The 17530-nt window shown below is 43.9% G+C and overlaps 1 protein-coding gene across 1 annotated transcript in view; it reads left to right on the forward strand.

Annotated features, from left to right (window-relative positions):
* The first annotated feature begins 5235 nt into the window (after positions 1–5235).
* The window catches only part of SMC2 (structural maintenance of chromosomes 2), a 38240-nt gene continuing 25945 nt past the window's right edge, over positions 5236–17530 (forward strand). Inside the window, 7 exon segments of the mRNA XM_075067379.1 lie at positions 5236–5757; positions 11982–12131; positions 13976–14098; positions 14593–14631; positions 14833–14943; positions 15283–15327; positions 16052–16289. Coding sequence (XP_074923480.1) covers positions 5590–5757; positions 11982–12131; positions 13976–14098; positions 14593–14631; positions 14833–14943; positions 15283–15327; positions 16052–16289 — 874 coding nt within the window. The 5' untranslated portion in view covers positions 5236–5589.

Below are 17530 nucleotides of genomic sequence, written 5' to 3' on the forward strand. Positions count from 1 at the left end.
GAGGGGGAATGGTTTATTTCCCTTTGTTGTGAGACCCAAGGAGTTTGGGGTCCCCAGAGAAGGTTTTGGGGGGACCAGAGTGTACCAGGCACTGCAAGTCCTGGTTGGTGGTAGCACTACAAGATCTAAGCTGGTAATTAAGCTTAGAGGAATTCATGCTGGTACCCCATTTTTTGGACGCTAAGGTTCAGAGTGAGGGTCATACCATGACAAGGGGAATGGGGTGGAACATGACAGGGAATGTGGGGGAGAGAAAGAGAGTGGATTTTTGGAGCCGACACTGTGTCAGCTCCCTGCCTTGCAAATTCCAACCACTTCCCCCACCTCCCTCTCAATCAATCTTAAATACAAATAACCTTCAGACCAGATAAGCATCTGCTCGGGTGGACTCCCCCCACCATGTTGTTTCTCTCCTCAAGCAAACATTAGCTGTGGACATTCCCTGCCTGCCTCTCCTCGAGCAAACAATTGCTGTGTTTTTTAGATAAGCAGGTCCAGGAGCCCAGAGTTCACAACAAAACAAAGAGAGTGCTTTACTTAAAAGCATTATAGGAAAATTTCGGAGGTCAGTTACAGCATAGTAAGATTAATCACTATTTACACTGGCACTCCAGCACTGCAGCACCAGCACTGTTCTCTTTATTCCTCTCGTCCATGTGGAGTACAACCAGCACTGTAGCCAGGGAGATACAGCGCTGTATGTGCCTTGCCAGTCTGGACGAGGAGTAAGTTACAGCGCTGTAACTCTCAAGTATAACCAAGCCCATAGTTTCCCTTATTGCAGCTTTTGGAAACTAAGTACTCTGGGTCACATCTAACTGTAGTTTGTGCTTGCATTGTTATATTGTAAATATGATTCTCACAAATCTATGTAAATGTATTTCTCCTCAGAGACAAGTTAAATAAAAATACTTTATTAAGATACTACGTTGAATTCTATAACTATAGACGTCTTTTAATAGTATACTAATCACATACCCACTTTCCCTATCACTGCTTGTTTCTAGCTGATCATTCAAAATCTTGTAAATAACCACTTTCAGACAACTTTGCAAACCCATTCCATAATTTGTTTTCAGAACTATCAGAAGAGGTTGTGCCGGTGAGGGAGTGGCACTATATGATGTGAAAGAAAGCACAGAATCAAATGAAGTAAAAATCTTAAAAGAACCAAGCTGTACCATAGAATCTTTATGGATAGTAATTCCATGCTCTAATAATAATATAGCAATACAAATATATCACCAACTGCCTGACCAGGATGGTGATAGTGACTGTGAAACACTCAGGGAGATTAGAGAGACTATTAAAATAAACTCAATAATAATAGGGGATTTCAATTATCCTCACATTGACTGGGTACATGTCACCTCAGGCTGGGACGCAGAAATAAAGTTTCTTGGCACCTTAAATGACTCCTTCTTGGAACAGCTAGTCCTGAAACCACAAGAGGAGAGGCAATTCTTGATTTAGTTCTAAGTGGAACACAGGACCTGGTCTAAGAGGTGAATATAACTGGACCACTTGGTAATAGTGACCATTATTACTTACTCTACAACAAGGGAGATTTAGGTTAGATATTAAGAAAAAGTTAAGCTTCAGAACACACTTCTAAGAGAGACTGTGGAATCCCCATCCCTGGAGGTTTTAAAGAACAGGTTGGAAAAACCCTTGTCAGGGACAATCTAGGTTTACTTATGGCTTGGCTACACTTGCAATTTATGGCACATTAAAGCAGCCCCGGGAGCACTAGCTCACTCCCCGTCCACACTGGCAAGGCACGTAGAGCGCTCTGACTCCACCGCTAGAGTGCTCCTGGTACTCCACCTCCGCGAGAGGAATTACATTTGCTGCACCTTGGCTACAACGCCTGGGCGTCAGTGTGAACGAGGTGTTGCATTACTGCGCTCTGATCAGCCTCCATAAACATCCCATAATCCCCTTAAATCAGGTGGCCGCTCTTGTCATTGTTTTGAATCACTGTAGGAATGTGGATATGCCCTTTGAAAGCTCTGTTTCTTACAGCTGGTTGCTTATCTGCTCTGAGACAAAACAACCATTAGTGTGGAATGCTGTGTGTGAGAGAGGGAGGGGGGAGGAGGTCTGCTGCTGTCTGAACTTACAAGACAGAATGCTGACCTGCTCTCAGCCCCCCAAAAACCCTCTCTCTCCCCCAACATACACACAACACACTCCCTGTCACACTCCATCCCTTCCATTTGAAAAGCATGTTGCAGTCACTTGCATGCTGGGATAGTACCATAATGTACCACTCCCAATACCACTGCAAGTGCTGCAAATGTGGCCATGCCAGTGCATAAGCAGCTGTCAGTGTGGACAGACTGCAGCGCTTTCCCTACTGCGCTTTCTGAAGGTGGGTTTAACTCACAGCACTCTACATCTGCAAGTGTTGCCATGCCCTTAGAGTAGGTCTACTCTGGAAACTTCAAAGCTCTGCCGCAGGAACACTCCCACGGCAGTACTTTGAAGTGCGAGTATGGTCATGTGCAAGCACTGGGAGAGAGCTGTCCAGGCGCTCCTGGTAATCCACCTCCACGAAGGGATTAGCTCCGAGCGCTGGGAGCCTGTCTATATTAGTGCTTTAAAGTGCTCGGACTTGTGCTCTGGGGGGTGATTTTTCACACCCGAGCCAACAAGTTAGAGCACTATAAAATGTAAGTGTATACAAGCCCTTAGTTCTGCCTCAGCACAGGGGGCTGGACCTGACGATCTTACATTTTTGATTCTATGATCCTGCTATTCTCCTGGGACACTACTGAGGACCTACATGCCTGGGAACTAGAGGGCGGAGGAGAATAATCCCAGACCGATCAAAGTGATGGAGACGTTCTCCTCCTATACACTGGCCCGCCACTCCTCCCAGAAACGGGGACTCGCACACTGCATGTTTTCACAGCGCCCCACTCCTACTGTTCCCCTAGAAACAGGGGCTCTAACCCCACATGCACAGCCCCCCACCACTTCTACTGCTCCCGTAGGAAAAGGGGCTCTCACATCACGTGCACGGTCCCCCACTCCTACGGCTCCCCTAGGAACAGGGGCTCTCACACCACGTGCCCAGCCCCCCTACTGTTCCCCTAGGAAGAGGGGCTCGTGCACAGCTGCCCCGCAGGAGCGGAAACGCGCACGCTACAGGCGCGCGCACATTCCCCTTTCTTGACTCTATTCTAGTGCCCCCCGGAAGAGGTGCTCGCCCCGCTGCAGACCCGCGCTCCCCTCTATGGCCCCGCCCCCCAAGAAACAGGGAGTAAAGGCTCGCGCTGTTATACACCGCCCGCCAATCAATGCGCACTCACAGCAGAAGGCAGGCAGGCGACACGCGCTGAAGAAGCCCCCATTCGACATCTCCACCTATCAGGTTGAGGAGACGGGGGGTGGGGGGGGGTCCTCTCCTGACCGGGTCTGACCACGGGAGACGCCGGAATCAATACGGCCACCGTTTAAAACAGCCCTTCTCCCGCGGTGCCGTGGGGTTCTGTGGTGTGGTCTCCTTCGCCCCCCGCTAGTCCACACCCGGGAGCGCTGCCTCGCGTGTAGGTTAGAGGAGCTCACGCGAGCAAAGACCAATCAGGCAGCCGCTGCCATCCCGTCACTACTTGCGCGCCAAAATTCAAGTAAGCGGAAGGGCGCCGGGAGCGGGTGGCCAGTGGGATTCTAGAACCCGCGGCTAACCGTCCGCCCCGCGCTATTCCCTTCCCCCCGCCCCTCCCCTTCCCGGGCTTGGCAGGTGAGGAGGGGGGGCGGGTCGTGGCCGGTCTCGGTCTCGGTCTCGGTCTCGGTCTCCGTGCAGCAGGACGCGGCCGGTCCCGTCCCGGTTTCTCTCCGGGGAAGGGGCGAGGGCTCAGTGGATGCACCACGGAGAGGGTGGGGTCCTTAAGGAACAGGCATCCCTCCCAGCTACTTTACAAGGGCATTGCGGGGGGGGGGGGTTGATGTCTGCAGACCCCCACCCCGCCCCCAGTGAGAGGCTTCTCCTCTGGGCTGTTGGGGAGAGGCTCCTTCCCTCAGTGTCCCCAGAAGGGCCTGGTTCAGTAGTTGCGGGGTGCGGGTCTGGGCTGATACCAGTGAGGAGCGAAGCCCCCCCGCCCCCCCAATGGGCACAAGGCCTCTCAGTACACACACTCGCCCCATGGAAGGCGGGAGGGTGTAATATTGGTCAATTTAAACCTAATCACAGAGTTACAGCAGCCCCAGGCCCGTGCCTGCCCCCAGTCACTGCCTTTACAAGCCCCTGTTCTTACTAATGTTTGTCTTTTCCTTTTTCTGGGTGACCCGAACCAGAGAGGAACGCGACTGTGCCCAAGAGCTGTCAGATTCACAGAGTCACACGGTGAAACTGGCTATAAACGAAGTGCTGCCAAGTGTACAGAATAAAGAGACATTTCTCTCTAGTTTCAGTTTGGGATAATCTGAAAGTCACATTTGTAAAAACAGTAGACAGTATTGGGATTTTTTTATATCGTTTAATGATTTGAAATTCAGAAGAGTCTGGGGTTTTTATCTATATATTTTTGTTGTGGAGTTTGCCACAATTTTAAGACTAGTATAAAGTCACAGTCAGCTCTGGATACAGATAACAGTCCACGAGGTACTCCATCAGCACTGCCCTTTTAAATTTCTTCCTCTCTTTTCTTCTAAAAGACTTTAGTCTTGTCTTTTTGTCCATACTAGTCCTGTAATTTTTTTTCTTGATGAGAAACCTGTTTTGTTCCACAGTACAACTTCTGTTTGAATATCCTGAGGCTTATTGAATACATTAATGTAATCAAGGAAATCTTCACTGTGAGTAATATTTGCTAGGGGACTCAATTATCCCTCCTTTGGATAATTGAGATTCAGATAACTGAGGTGGTACTGTTGTGGCAAAAAAAACTTATCACATTCTTGCATGTGGGTCCAAATATCATTGTTCATGCTAGAGTGTATTATATTATTTGTCCATTTGTTTCATACTTTGGTTTATATTAGGAGCGCCCGCTGATTTTATCAAGTCTGCTTTTGTTGTTTTAAAACACACAGGACTGTAAATCAGATCTTTCTTCATATTCCTTGGAGAGGGGCTTGGCCAGGTCCTCCAGAGACAGAAAAGATGCATATCAAGTCAATCATTTTGGAAGGATTCAAGTCCTATGCCCAGAGGACANTACTAGTCCTGTAATTTTTTTTCTTGATGAGAAACCTGTTTTGTTCCACAGTACAACTTCTGTTTGAATATCCTGAGGCTTATTGAATACATTAATGTAATCAAGGAAATCTTCACTGTGAGTAATATTTGCTAGGGGACTCAATTATCCCTCCTTTGGATAATTGAGATTCAGATAACTGAGGTGGTACTGTTGTGGCAAAAAAAACTTATCACATTCTTGCATGTGGGTCCAAATATCATTGTTCATGCTAGAGTGTATTATATTATTTGTCCATTTGTTTCATACTTTGGTTTATATTAGGAGCGCCCGCTGATTTTATCAAGTCTGCTTTTGTTGTTTTAAAACACACAGGACTGTAAATCAGATCTTTCTTCATATTCCTTGGAGAGGGGCTTGGCCAGGTCCTCCAGAGACAGAAAAGATGCATATCAAGTCAATCATTTTGGAAGGATTCAAGTCCTATGCCCAGAGGACAGAGGTCAACGGCTTCGACCCACTGTTCAATGCTATCACCGGCCTGAATGGAAGTGGCAAGTCCAACATCCTGGACTCTATTTGTTTCCTGTTGGGCATCTCCAACCTATCTCAGGTAAAAAGGAAGGAGAAATATTGTAGTTAGGAAGAATCAGTGAGCAACTCCTCCTTGTGCTGAATAGCATCCTTGTGCAACAAACCTGAGGTTAATCTTCACAAAATGTTGTGGAAACTAGTGTTCCCTCTTTAACCAAAATGAGACAGACCGATAGTTTCTATGCCACTTTCTGGCGCGGTTCAAATTGCCCAATAAAAATTGATGTTATTGATAATTAAATATGAATTTGTAATCACCACTGACTATTCTCAAAATTGACTTACAATCATATCTTCTGTGTAAATACTCTTTTACATAGGACTATTACAAATACTAGGGAATTCTTTTCAAACACTTTCTAGAAGACTATAAATATATAAGCTTTGTATAGCAGTAATAATCATACATTAATACAAACTATGTGGCCTAGAACCACAGGGGAAAAAATGCCAAGTTAGGAAGTAGTAAGTTGGAAATGCAGACTTTTGGTAGGTAAAAGTACAATCTCAGAATATAACACAAACTTATTTCTCTATAATCTTAGGCATGTCTGGAGTTGGTCTTAGAACACTATTAGCTGTCTCATCAGAAAAACAGAAAGGAAGTTTTGCTGAAATGATTTGTATTTAAAAGACACTGGCCTATACTGATACTTAAATGAAAAGTGTGCATTTTGAAGCAAATTTGGATCCCAGTCTTTAAACAATGCTGCCTTGGAATTCTATTATCAGAGGGGTAGCCATGTTAGTCTGGATCTGTAAAAGCAGCAGAGAATCCTGTGGCACCTTATAGACTAACAGACGTTTTGGAGCGTGAGCTTTCGTGGGTGAATACCCACTTCAGAAAGGTGATGTGACACAGGGAGATTAGAGAGACATTAAAAAACTCCAATAATAGGGGATTTCAAATTTATCCTCACATTGACTGGGATACAATGTCACTCAGGTTGACACAGAATAAAAAGTTTTTTGACCTTAAGAATGACATAAAATATAGACGCTAGTCTGAAACCAAGAGGTAGAGGCATTCTTGATTATAGTTCTAAAGTGGAAACAGGACATGGTCTAAGAGTGAATATACACTGGACATTGTATAGTGAATTTTAGCTTCCTCTAAAAGGGAGATTTAGGTTAGATATTAGAAAAAGGTTAAGCTTTCAGAAACACCTAAGAGAGCGTGGAATCCCCCATCCCTGGAGGTTTGAAGAACAGTTGGAACACTTGTCAGGGACATCTAGGTTTCTTAGGTTGGTACACTTGCAATTTATGGCACCATTAAAAGCAGCCCGGGAGCCACTAGCTTCCGGTCACACTGCAAGGCACGTAGAGCGCTCCTGACTCCACGCTAGAGTGCTCTGGTACTCCATCCTCCGCGACGAGGCAATTAATTTGCTGCACCTTGCTACATAACGCCTGGGCTCAGTTGAACGAGGTGTTGGCATTACTGGCGTCTGAGTCAAGCCCATAAACATCATAATTATTAGGGATATGTATTGTTTTGAATACTGTAGGAATGTGATATCTTTGAAAGCTTGTTTCTTACAGATATATATATAATATAGACTCCTAACAAAACAACATTAGTGTGGAATGCTGTGATGTGAGAGAGGGAGGTTTGGGAGGAGGTCTGCTGCTGTCTGAATTACAAGACAGAAATCGCTGACCTGCTCTAGCCCCCAAACCCTCTCTCTCACACCAAATACAACAACACACTCCTGTCATAATATACCATTTCGAAAGCTGTTGCAGTCACTTGCAATGCCTGGATAGTACCATAATGTAAAAATAAAACTGCAAGTGCTGCAAATGTGCATGGCCAGTGCATAAGCAGCTGTCAGTGTGGACGACTGCAGCGCGTTCCCTACGGCTTTCTGAAGTGGGTTAACTCACAGCAACTACTTACATCTGCAAGTGTTGCAGCCCTAGAGTAGGTCTACCTCTGGAAACTTCAAAGCTCTGCCGCAGGACAAGAGATATATTGAAGTGCGATATGGTCATGTGCAAGCACTGGGAAGAGTGTCCAGGCGCTCATAAGAGATATCCACCTCCAAAAGAGAGATAAAGCGGCTGGGAGCCTGTTATATTAGTGCTTTAAAGATAGATACAGACTTGTGCTCTGGAGGGGCTGACTTTTTCACACCCGAGCCACAAGTTAGAGCACTATAAAATGATAAGTGTATACAACCCTTAGTTCGCCTCAGACAGGGGGCTGGACCTGACTGAATCTTACATTTTTGATTCTATATCCTGCTATTCTCCTGGGACACTTACTGAGGACCCTACTGCCTGGATAGCAGGCGGAGGAGAATAATCCAGACCGATCAAGTGATGAGACCTTCTCTCTATACCACTGGCGCATCTCCCAGAAAACGGGGACTCGCACACTGCATGTTTTCACAGCGCCCCACTCCTACCTGTTCCCCCTAGAAAAGGGGCTACTAACCCACATGCAGCAGCCCCCACACCAACTTCTCTGCTCACCGTAGGCAAAAGGGGCCTCACATCACGTGCACGGTCCCCCCTCCTAAACGGCTCCCCTAAGGAACAGGGGCTCTCACACCAGTGCCAAGCCCCCTACTGTCCCCTAGGAGAGGGGTCGTGCACAGCTGCCCCGCAGCGAGCGGAAAGCGCCTACGCTACAGCGCGCGCACATTCCCTTTCTATGACTCTATTCTAGTGCCCCGGAAGAGTTCTCGCCAGATAGAGAGATACCCCTCTTATGGCCCGCCCAAGAAACAGGGAGTAAAGGCTCGCGCCTGTTATACACGCCGCCAATCCAATGCGCACTCACAGCAGAAGCAGCAGCGACACGCGCTCGAAGAAGCCCCCATTCGACATCTCCACCTATCAGGTGAGGAGACGGGGGGTGGGGGGGGCGTCCTCTCCTGACCGGGTCTGACCACGGAAAGAAACGCCGGAATCAATACGGCCGACGTTTAAAACAGCCCTTCTCTTCCGCGGTGCCGTGGGTTTGTGGTGTGGTATCCTTCGCCCCCGCTATCACACCGGGAGCAGCTGCCTCGCGTGTAGGTTAGAGGAGCTAGCGAGCAAGACAATCAGGCAGCGCTGCATCCCGTCACTACTGCGCAGACAAAATTCAAGTAGAGCGGAGGGCAGCCGGGAGCGGTGGGCCAGTGGGATCTTAGAACCGCGCTAACCGTCGCCCAGATATATATTAATTCACCCGCCTCCCTTCCGGCGTTTGGCAGGTGAGAGCGGGGGGCGGGTCGTGGCGGTCTCGGTCTCGTCTCGGTCCTCGGTCTCCGTGAAGCAGGACGCGGCCGGTCCCGTCCACGTTTTCTCCGGGGAAGGGCGAGGGCCAGTGGATGCATCCACGGCGAGGTGCGGGTCCTTAGAACAGGCAATCTCCAGCTACTTTTACAAGGGCATTGGCGGGGGGGGGGGTTGACTGTTCTGCAGACCAAACAACCACCACACGCCCACACTGACGCACCGCGCTTCTCATGCGGTGTTGGGGAGAGGACTCTTCTCAATAGATAGAGAGAGATGAGATTAGATAGCGATAGAGAGAGGTCATGGGTCAGATAGGAGGAGGAAGCCCCGCCGCCCCCATGGCAAACAAGGCCCTTCAGTACACACACTCGCCCATGGAGGGGAGGGGTGTAATATTGGTCATCTTAAACCTAATCACAGAGTTACACCCGGCAGCCCAGGCCGTGCCTGCCCATCACTCCTTACAAAGCCAATGTTCATTACTAATGTTCTGTCTTCTTTTTCTGGGTGACCGAACCAGAGAGGACAGCGAACGTGCCACGAGCGCTCAGATTCCAGAGTCACACGGTGGAACTGGCTAATAACGAAAGTGTGTCAAGTGGACAGAATTAAAGAGACAATATATATATATATATAAGTTTTGGGATATCGAAAGTCACATTTGGTAAACAGTAGCAGTTATTGGGATTTTTTTATATCGTTTATGATTTGAAATTCAGCAAGAGTCTGGGGTTTTTATCTATTATTTTTGTTGTGGAGTTGCCACAATTTAAAGATATATAGTCAAGCTCTGGAATAACGACAGATAGAGGATATACAAAAACCATCAGCACTGCCTTTTAATTTCTTCCTCTCTTTCTTCTAAAAGACTTAGTCTTTGTTTTTTGTCTACTAGTCCTGTAATTTTTTTTTCTTGATGTGAACCTGTTTTGTTCACAGTACAACTTCTTTTGAATATCTGAGGCTTTTTGAATACATTAATGTAATCAAAGGAAATCTTCACTGGTGAGTATATTTGGCTAGGGGACTCAATTATGCCTCTTTGGATATTGAGATTCAGATAACTCGAGGTGGTAATGTTGGGCAAAAAACTTATCAATTCTTGCATGTGGGGTCCAAAATACATTGTTCTGCTAGAGTGTATAAAAATATATTTTGTCCATTTGGTTTCAAAATTGGTTATATTAGGAGCGCCCGCTGATTATCAAGTCTGCTTTTGTTTGTTTTTAAAACACACAGGACTGTAAATCAGATCTTTCTTCATATGTCCTTGGAGAGGGGCTTGGCAGGTCTCCAGAGACAGAAAAGATGCATAGTCACTCATCATCTTTGGAAGGATTCAGTCCTATGCCAGAGGACAGAGGTCACGGCTTCGACCCACTGTTCAATGTATCACCGGGCCTGATGGAAGTGGCAGTCCAACATTCTGGACTACCTATTTGTTCTGTTTTGGGCATTCAACCTAATTCAGGTAAAAAAGGAAGAGAATATGTAGTTAGGCACAGAAATCAGTGAGGCAACTCCTCCTTGTGCTGATAGCATCCTTGTGCCAACAAACCTGAGGTTAATCTTCAAGCAAAATGTCGTGGAAACTAGTGTTCCTCTTTAACCAAAATGAGACAGACGATAGTTTTCTATGCCACTTTCTGGCGCGGTTCAAATTGCCAATAAAAAGATGTATTGATAATTAAATTATGAATTTGTAATCAACCACTGACTTATTCCAAAATGGACTACAATATTTTGTTAAATACTTTTTAGATAGGACTAATTACAAATACTAGGGAATTCTTTTCAAACACTTTCAGAAGACTATAGAACTATATAAGGCTTTGTTAGCAGTAATAATCATACCATTACATACAAACTATGTGGCCTTAGAACCATAAGGGGAAATAATGCCCAGTTAGGAAGTAGTAAGTTGGAAAGCAGAACTTTTGTTGGTAGGTAAAAGTATAAAAAAAAAAAAAAACATCTTCAGAAATATAACACAAACATTATTTCTCCTATAATAACTTAGGCATGTCTGGAGTTGGCTTAGAAGACTAATAGCTTCTCATCAGAAACAACGGAAAGGAAGTTTTGCTGAATGATTTTATTAAAAAGAACTGGCCAGTACTGAACTTAATGAAAAGTGTGCATTTTGAAGCAAATTTGGATCCAGTCTTAAACAATGCCTGCTTTGGAATTCTACTTATCAGAGGGGTAGCCATGTTAGTTGGATCTGATAAAGCAGCAGAGACCTGTGGCACCTTAATAGACTAACAGACGTTTGGAGCGTGAGCTTTCGTGGGTGAATACCCATTCGTTAGACGCAGGAGTGAAATTTCCAGGGGCAGGTATAGTTATGGCTAGCAAGCAAGCTGAGATAACGTGTATTCACCACGAAAGCTCCCGCTCCACAACGTCTGTTAGTCTATAAGGTGCCACAGGAATCTCTGCTGCTCTGTTATCTCTAGCTTGCTTGCAGCATATATATACACTGTGCCTGGAGAATTTCCACTACCTGCGTCTGACGAAGTGGGTATTCACCCACGAAAGCTCACGCTCCAAAACGTCTGTTAGTCTATAAGGTGCCACAGGATTCTCTGCTGCTTTTTTTGGAATTCTATGGAAATCCAGCAAAATTGCAAATAAATCCTATTTTGCTGTCTTTATAATCACATACATGCTGTATCATGAAATCAAACACTTTACTTAAAGGCACTTATGTATTAATTGATTTTGTCATCTTGCTTCTAAATCTAAGCATTTAATTTTTCTCATGTATCTTGTTTAAAAAAAAATTAAAATAAATTGTCTTACTGTGTTACTTTACTGTGCAACCATCTTGCACATTTTCTACATGCTCTATTTTATACCTGTGATCTGCTAGAGTATCTAAATGTACAGTATTCCTATTTTTCAAATATTTCATACATTTTTCCTCAAATTCTATCAATTAATAGTGCACGATATGAAGCAATGCAATGGCTTTCTGTTAAATGTATTCCTTTTCCACATTTTCAGGTGCGAGCATCCAATTTGCAAGATTTGGTTTACAAAAATGGTCAGGCTGGAATTATTAAAGCGACTGTATCAATCACCTTTGAAAATTCTGACAAGAAACAGAGTCCATTGGGATTTGAGGCTCATGATGAGATCACAGTCACCAGGCAGGTGAGTGTTTAACATTTGTGTTTGACCACAAAGACTTATGTATTTCCACCGTTTTCAGGGGGAAATGACTATGCTAAGGTAAAATGCAGATTGAATTCTATATCATCTAGTTGAAAAATAACAATGTTGTAGGTTTTTTTTAATGCTCTCTACCCTTACGCCTCAAGTTATTTTGCATAATTAAGATTCCTTCAGGTAAGGTTTTAAAGAGCACTTGGTTTCTTTTACTTGATTGTGCACTAATTCTTTTTTAAATATGCTCTCTTGAAAACTTCATGAACTTGTGCTATTAAAGTAATGTTACTGAGTTCACTCTGGAAACAAACTATGTAAGGTTTGAGCTAAGCAACTAAATAAGGATATAACAACTTGTTGCCTTTTCACAGTTCATACTACAAATTTTGTAGTATTCCATATACCATAATCAATGACTCTACTCCCTTGAATGGAAACACACCTAGTCATGAGACAACATTCCTGGAGCAAGCCATATTGTCCCATGCAGAAAATGATGTGCTTCCCTTTTCTGCCTTTCTCCTTTCCCTTTCTAATTTTTTTAGTGGCCTTAATATTGAAAGATGCTAGGTTGTCCACTTGGGATACTGAATCATTTAATCACAGAACAGATATGGTACAGACAGGAGCACTGCAAGCTTTCCTACACTGCCTCCGAGTGTGCTTTGACTTGACACAAAGGGACCACCTCTAGAAGTAATTGGTTTCCATGATCCGTATTAACCATAACTAAGGCTGTGAGTTGTTATCGAAGTCACAGATTCCGTCCATGACTTCTGCAGCGGCCAGTGTAACTGGCTCTGGGGCTGCCCGAGTAGCTCAGGCAGCCTCTGGGTCAGTCGCACCTGCTGCTGCTTGGGCAATCTCAGGCCACTGCGTCTCTCCCACTCCCTAGCAGCAGTAGGAGGAATCGGAGGGGGCTCACGGTTGGGGGTTAGGGAGTGAGGGCTCTGGGTGGCGTTTACCTTGGGGTGGGGGAGACTCCCTAGAAGCGACAACATGTCTCTCAGCTCCTAGCTTTGCACACTGTCCTCGCAGTTCACAGGCACAGCCCTCGCAACTCCCACTGGCTGTGGTTCCCGGATGATGGGAGCTGTGGAGCTGGCAGTGCACAGAGCTAGGAGCTTAGGGATGGATATGTCATCGCTTCCCAGAAGCCAGATAGGAGCATGCCATCCCTGCCAACCTCCCCTATTCCTGCCTCCTTCCCCCCTCCCCCACCCCAAGCACCAGTTGCACCCCCAGACCGCCCCCCAAACACCTGCGGAACCCCCAGTGCACCAGAGGCTCCTCCTCCTCCTCCCCCCATCTCCCTCCTCCACCCCCAGCACTCCCAAGATTTAGTTAAGTGCATAGTACAAGTCATGAACAGGTCACGGGCCATGAATTTTTGTTTACTGTCTGTGACCTGTCTAAAATTTTACTAAAATACCCATAAGTAAAACATAACCCTAACCATAAGCTTTCTGATGAAACTGACAAGTTTGCTAGTTGTGGTGGTGGTATTTTTTCTTTCTGGTCCGACACTGAACTGAGAGACTTTCCCTTGTTCCTGAGTGCTAAGAAATTACTAAAGGTACTTGCTGTGGGGCTTTAGCTCACATTTTCGCAGTTGGGGTAGAGGATTTTAAAAATGGCACTTCAAACTGATGAGAGGGTTTGTTTGATCTGTATCTTTTGTAATTTTGTTAATTCCCTCAGGATGCATTGAAACTGTTTTCCATTTGTTTGCTCAGATTCCTATATCTAAGAATTCCATTAGTTTGTATTCTCAAACAGCAAAGCCATTTTTAGTTCATTTTGAGTATCCCATTTTTCTTTTTCTCAAGGTCGTCATTGGTGGTAGAAATAAGTATCTAATCAATGGTGTGAATGCAAATAACACAAGAGTGCAGGATCTCTTCTGTTCTGTTGGACTCAATGTCAACAACCCTCATTTTCTCATTATGCAGGTATTTTATACATATTCCTAAAAACTTGCTTCCCTTGTTGCTGGATTTGTTTTGGATTAGCTCTACATCTTGTTTCTATTACCACAGAGGCTTCCACATATTGACTGACATCAATTAAGTCTCTGAAAAGCCAATCTGTGATTAAAAATTTAATCAAAGTCAGTCAGCCACTAAGAGATTCCAAACAGAGAGTGAAAGCAGTGTGCCTGATCAGTGTAACTACATATAGTGGGACGCAGCATAAGCAAAGTTATAAAGTATAGCACATCATACTTACCAGCTGACTGTAATGTGACACAAGCTGTTTCAGATTTGAATCTGAACATTCAAGAATGAGACAACTGAAGCCAAACCACGTTTATTCTTTTAGACAAAAAAAAAATTTCTTTAAAAAATTATTGTACTACCTGATAAAGTTTTGATTGAGAATTTAATATATAAAAATCTTACACTTTGAGTTTATGGGCCATAATTATTTTTGCCTTTATTTCCAGGGACGAATTACCAAGGTTTTAAACATGAAACCTCCAGAGGTGAGAAGAGAGTTCACATTTCCTTTCTTTCTCCTTTTTCTTGATATCCTTTTATACATGTAAAATTTTGAGTTGACTGTTTGCTCAGGACTGTTGGAACAGTGTTTTGAAGAAAGATGGATAGGGAAAATTTTTTGTTTAACACTGGTGATTTTGAATCTATTTCATAAGCTTGGGGTTTTTTTTGTTTTTGTTTTTCAGATTTTAGCTATGATTGAAGAAGCAGCTGGTACAAGGATGTATGAGTGCAAGAAAATAGCTGCCCAGAAAACTATAGAGAAAAAAGAGGCAAAACTGAAAGAAATTCAAACGGTATTATGTGTTTGCAATTGTGTGGCTTTTTAATGCTTTACATAAATTGAATAACATCAGTGATAGCAGTTATAAGCTGACTTGAATGACTCAGTTGCCTGTTGTGTAGCCTTAGAGAGAAAAAGTGCTTCTCTGCCACAATAGAAGAGGATGTATTTGACCCATTTGCACCACCGTGGTCCCTTCTCTTTCGCCTGCCCCTATGTGTTGTATGTTTATGGTTTCTGGAAAGTTTGCTTTCTCTGCGTAAGGCTATTTGCATGTGGTCAGAGTAGCAGGATTTGGGAGAGTTTTCAGAGTTAAGAATCTGAAAATATATTCTGTTTTTTTGTGTTTCAGATTTTAGAGGAAGAAATCACTCCAACCTTACAGAAACTGAAAGAGGTACTGACCTTTAGACCGGAAAAAACATCTTTGGCTTTTAAACAGACTTAGTGTTATACTGGGTGAAATTATACCAGAGGGCCAATTTTTAAAATATTGGAAAATAGCCTGACTAACTTGGATAATCTCTTCAACGATTCATTTTTTGAAACAAAATGCTCTTCTAGACTCTAAAACATCTACACGCATTTCTAGTCTGAATATTTTTTTTAATGTGGAAAACATGGTTTATAGAGAGATTATTTTATTTTCAGATATCTAATTGTTATGGTAACATTGGACATTGAGGATCTGCAAGAAATTATAGGGGAAAAAAAACCCAAAAAACTAGAAGATAATAGCAAGATGATGTTTTAACTTTGGTTCATGAAAGGATATCCAAGTGTTTGCACAATGCAGGCTGTTGTATTAGCATCATTTGCTAACATTTAGCTAAGCGGGCACGTGTATGTATAATGCATTTGATGCTTCAGAGAAAGGCAAAATAATGCATATAGCCAATTGGGTACTACTGTATGTAGGAAAGGAGAATCCTTCCTTGCTTTCTCATCCCTCTTGAGGAATTGGCGTATATCTTTTGAAGCATGAGATTTTATTACTCATCTTGGCTTGTATAGCTACAAATATTGATCATAAAATTATACAGAACTTCTTAGAAATGCTATGGGCGTATTACAAAAACTTTTAATGCTGGCTTATTTTTATTGGTGGCCTTTTCTTTCAGGAACGCTCATCCTATTTAGAGTATCAGAAGGTAATGCGAGAGATAGAACACTTAAGCCGTCTCTATGTTGCGTATCAGTTTGTTTTGGCTGAAGAGACGAAGGTGCGTTCTGCTGATGAGTTAAAGGAAATGCAGGCTAACATAGCAAAACTTCAGGAAACAATGGCTGAGAATGAGAAAAAGATGAAGGAACTTAACAAAGAAATAGCAGAGATGGAAAAGAAGAGAGATCAGGTAAGTGAGAACACAAATATGTTTGTTGATGTATATATTAACACAAGGGATTAAATCGGAAAAGAATAACTTCATTTTTCTGAATTAAAATATAGAGAGAAGTTAACCAGTGTTCCCTCTAATTTTTTATGTTCATGTGCAGAATGAATTTTTTTATGTGCATCAATATGGACATCACCTTCATATTGGTGCACATAAGAAAATTAATGTGGTGGGGTTGGGGCCGAAGTGTTTCAGGGGCTGGGGTGTGTGTGGGGGGTTGGGCTCTGGGTTGGGGCCTGGGATGAGGGGATTGGGGTGCAGGCTGCCCCAGGGCTGCAGTGGGGAGAGGACGACTCCCCTCATCCCTCTCTCACCACAGCAGCTTAGGGCTGGGGAAGAGGTGCCTCTTCCCGCTGCAGCAGGTCCATGCTGGGGCCAACAGGAGTGGGTGCCTCTCCCTGCTACAGCCCTGAGCCCCTGTGTGGGGCTTAATAGGCAGCTGCGTAGCTTAGAGGGAACTTAAGATAGAATGATTTCCTTCGGGTTTTATATGCTTATGTTTATACACTATATACTGTAATTCTTAGCCATTATGTGAAAAACACACTGTTGATTTAATAATTATACTTCCATCTGAAATAGTGTACCTATCATTACAAGTAATACCTAAGATAAATGAAAGATTAGACTGTGAAATGAAAGATGGACTGTGAAATCTGGTCTTTTGTGTACTTTTACCCTATACTATACAGATTTCACAGTGGAGACCAGCGTTTCTCAATATTGGGGATCCTAATCCAAGGGAGGTTGTGAGGAGGTCACAGGTATATTGGGGCGGCGGGAGAGGGGTAGCAGTCTTGCCACCTTTACTTCTGTGCTGCTGCCTTAGAGCTGGGTGGGCGCGGAAGAGTGGGTGTCTGTGTCTGTTGGGTGGGAACCAGCTCAGCTCTGGATGGCAGCACCGCTGACTAAGAGTGGCAGTACCGCAACACACACACTCTCTCTTTTTAGGTCAGACCCCTACAGTTACATCATCGTGAAATTTCAGATTTAAATATCTGAAATCATCAAATTTACGATTTTTAAAACATCCTGTGACCGTGAAATTAACAAATGGGCTATGAATTGGGTAGGTCCCTATTTGTATTATGTGGTTAAAACAAAAGAATTTTCAGTGCAGTGGTAAGGGGAATTTGTTTTTTAACCTTTTTTTTCCCCTTCCCATGCCCAGTGGATATAATGACAATATTATGATTAATTAAA

This window comes from Chelonoidis abingdonii, chromosome 6 (genome assembly GCF_003597395.2).
Source record: "Chelonoidis abingdonii isolate Lonesome George chromosome 6, CheloAbing_2.0, whole genome shotgun sequence".
In the NCBI taxonomy this organism is placed as follows: Eukaryota; Metazoa; Chordata; order Testudines; family Testudinidae; genus Chelonoidis; species Chelonoidis abingdonii.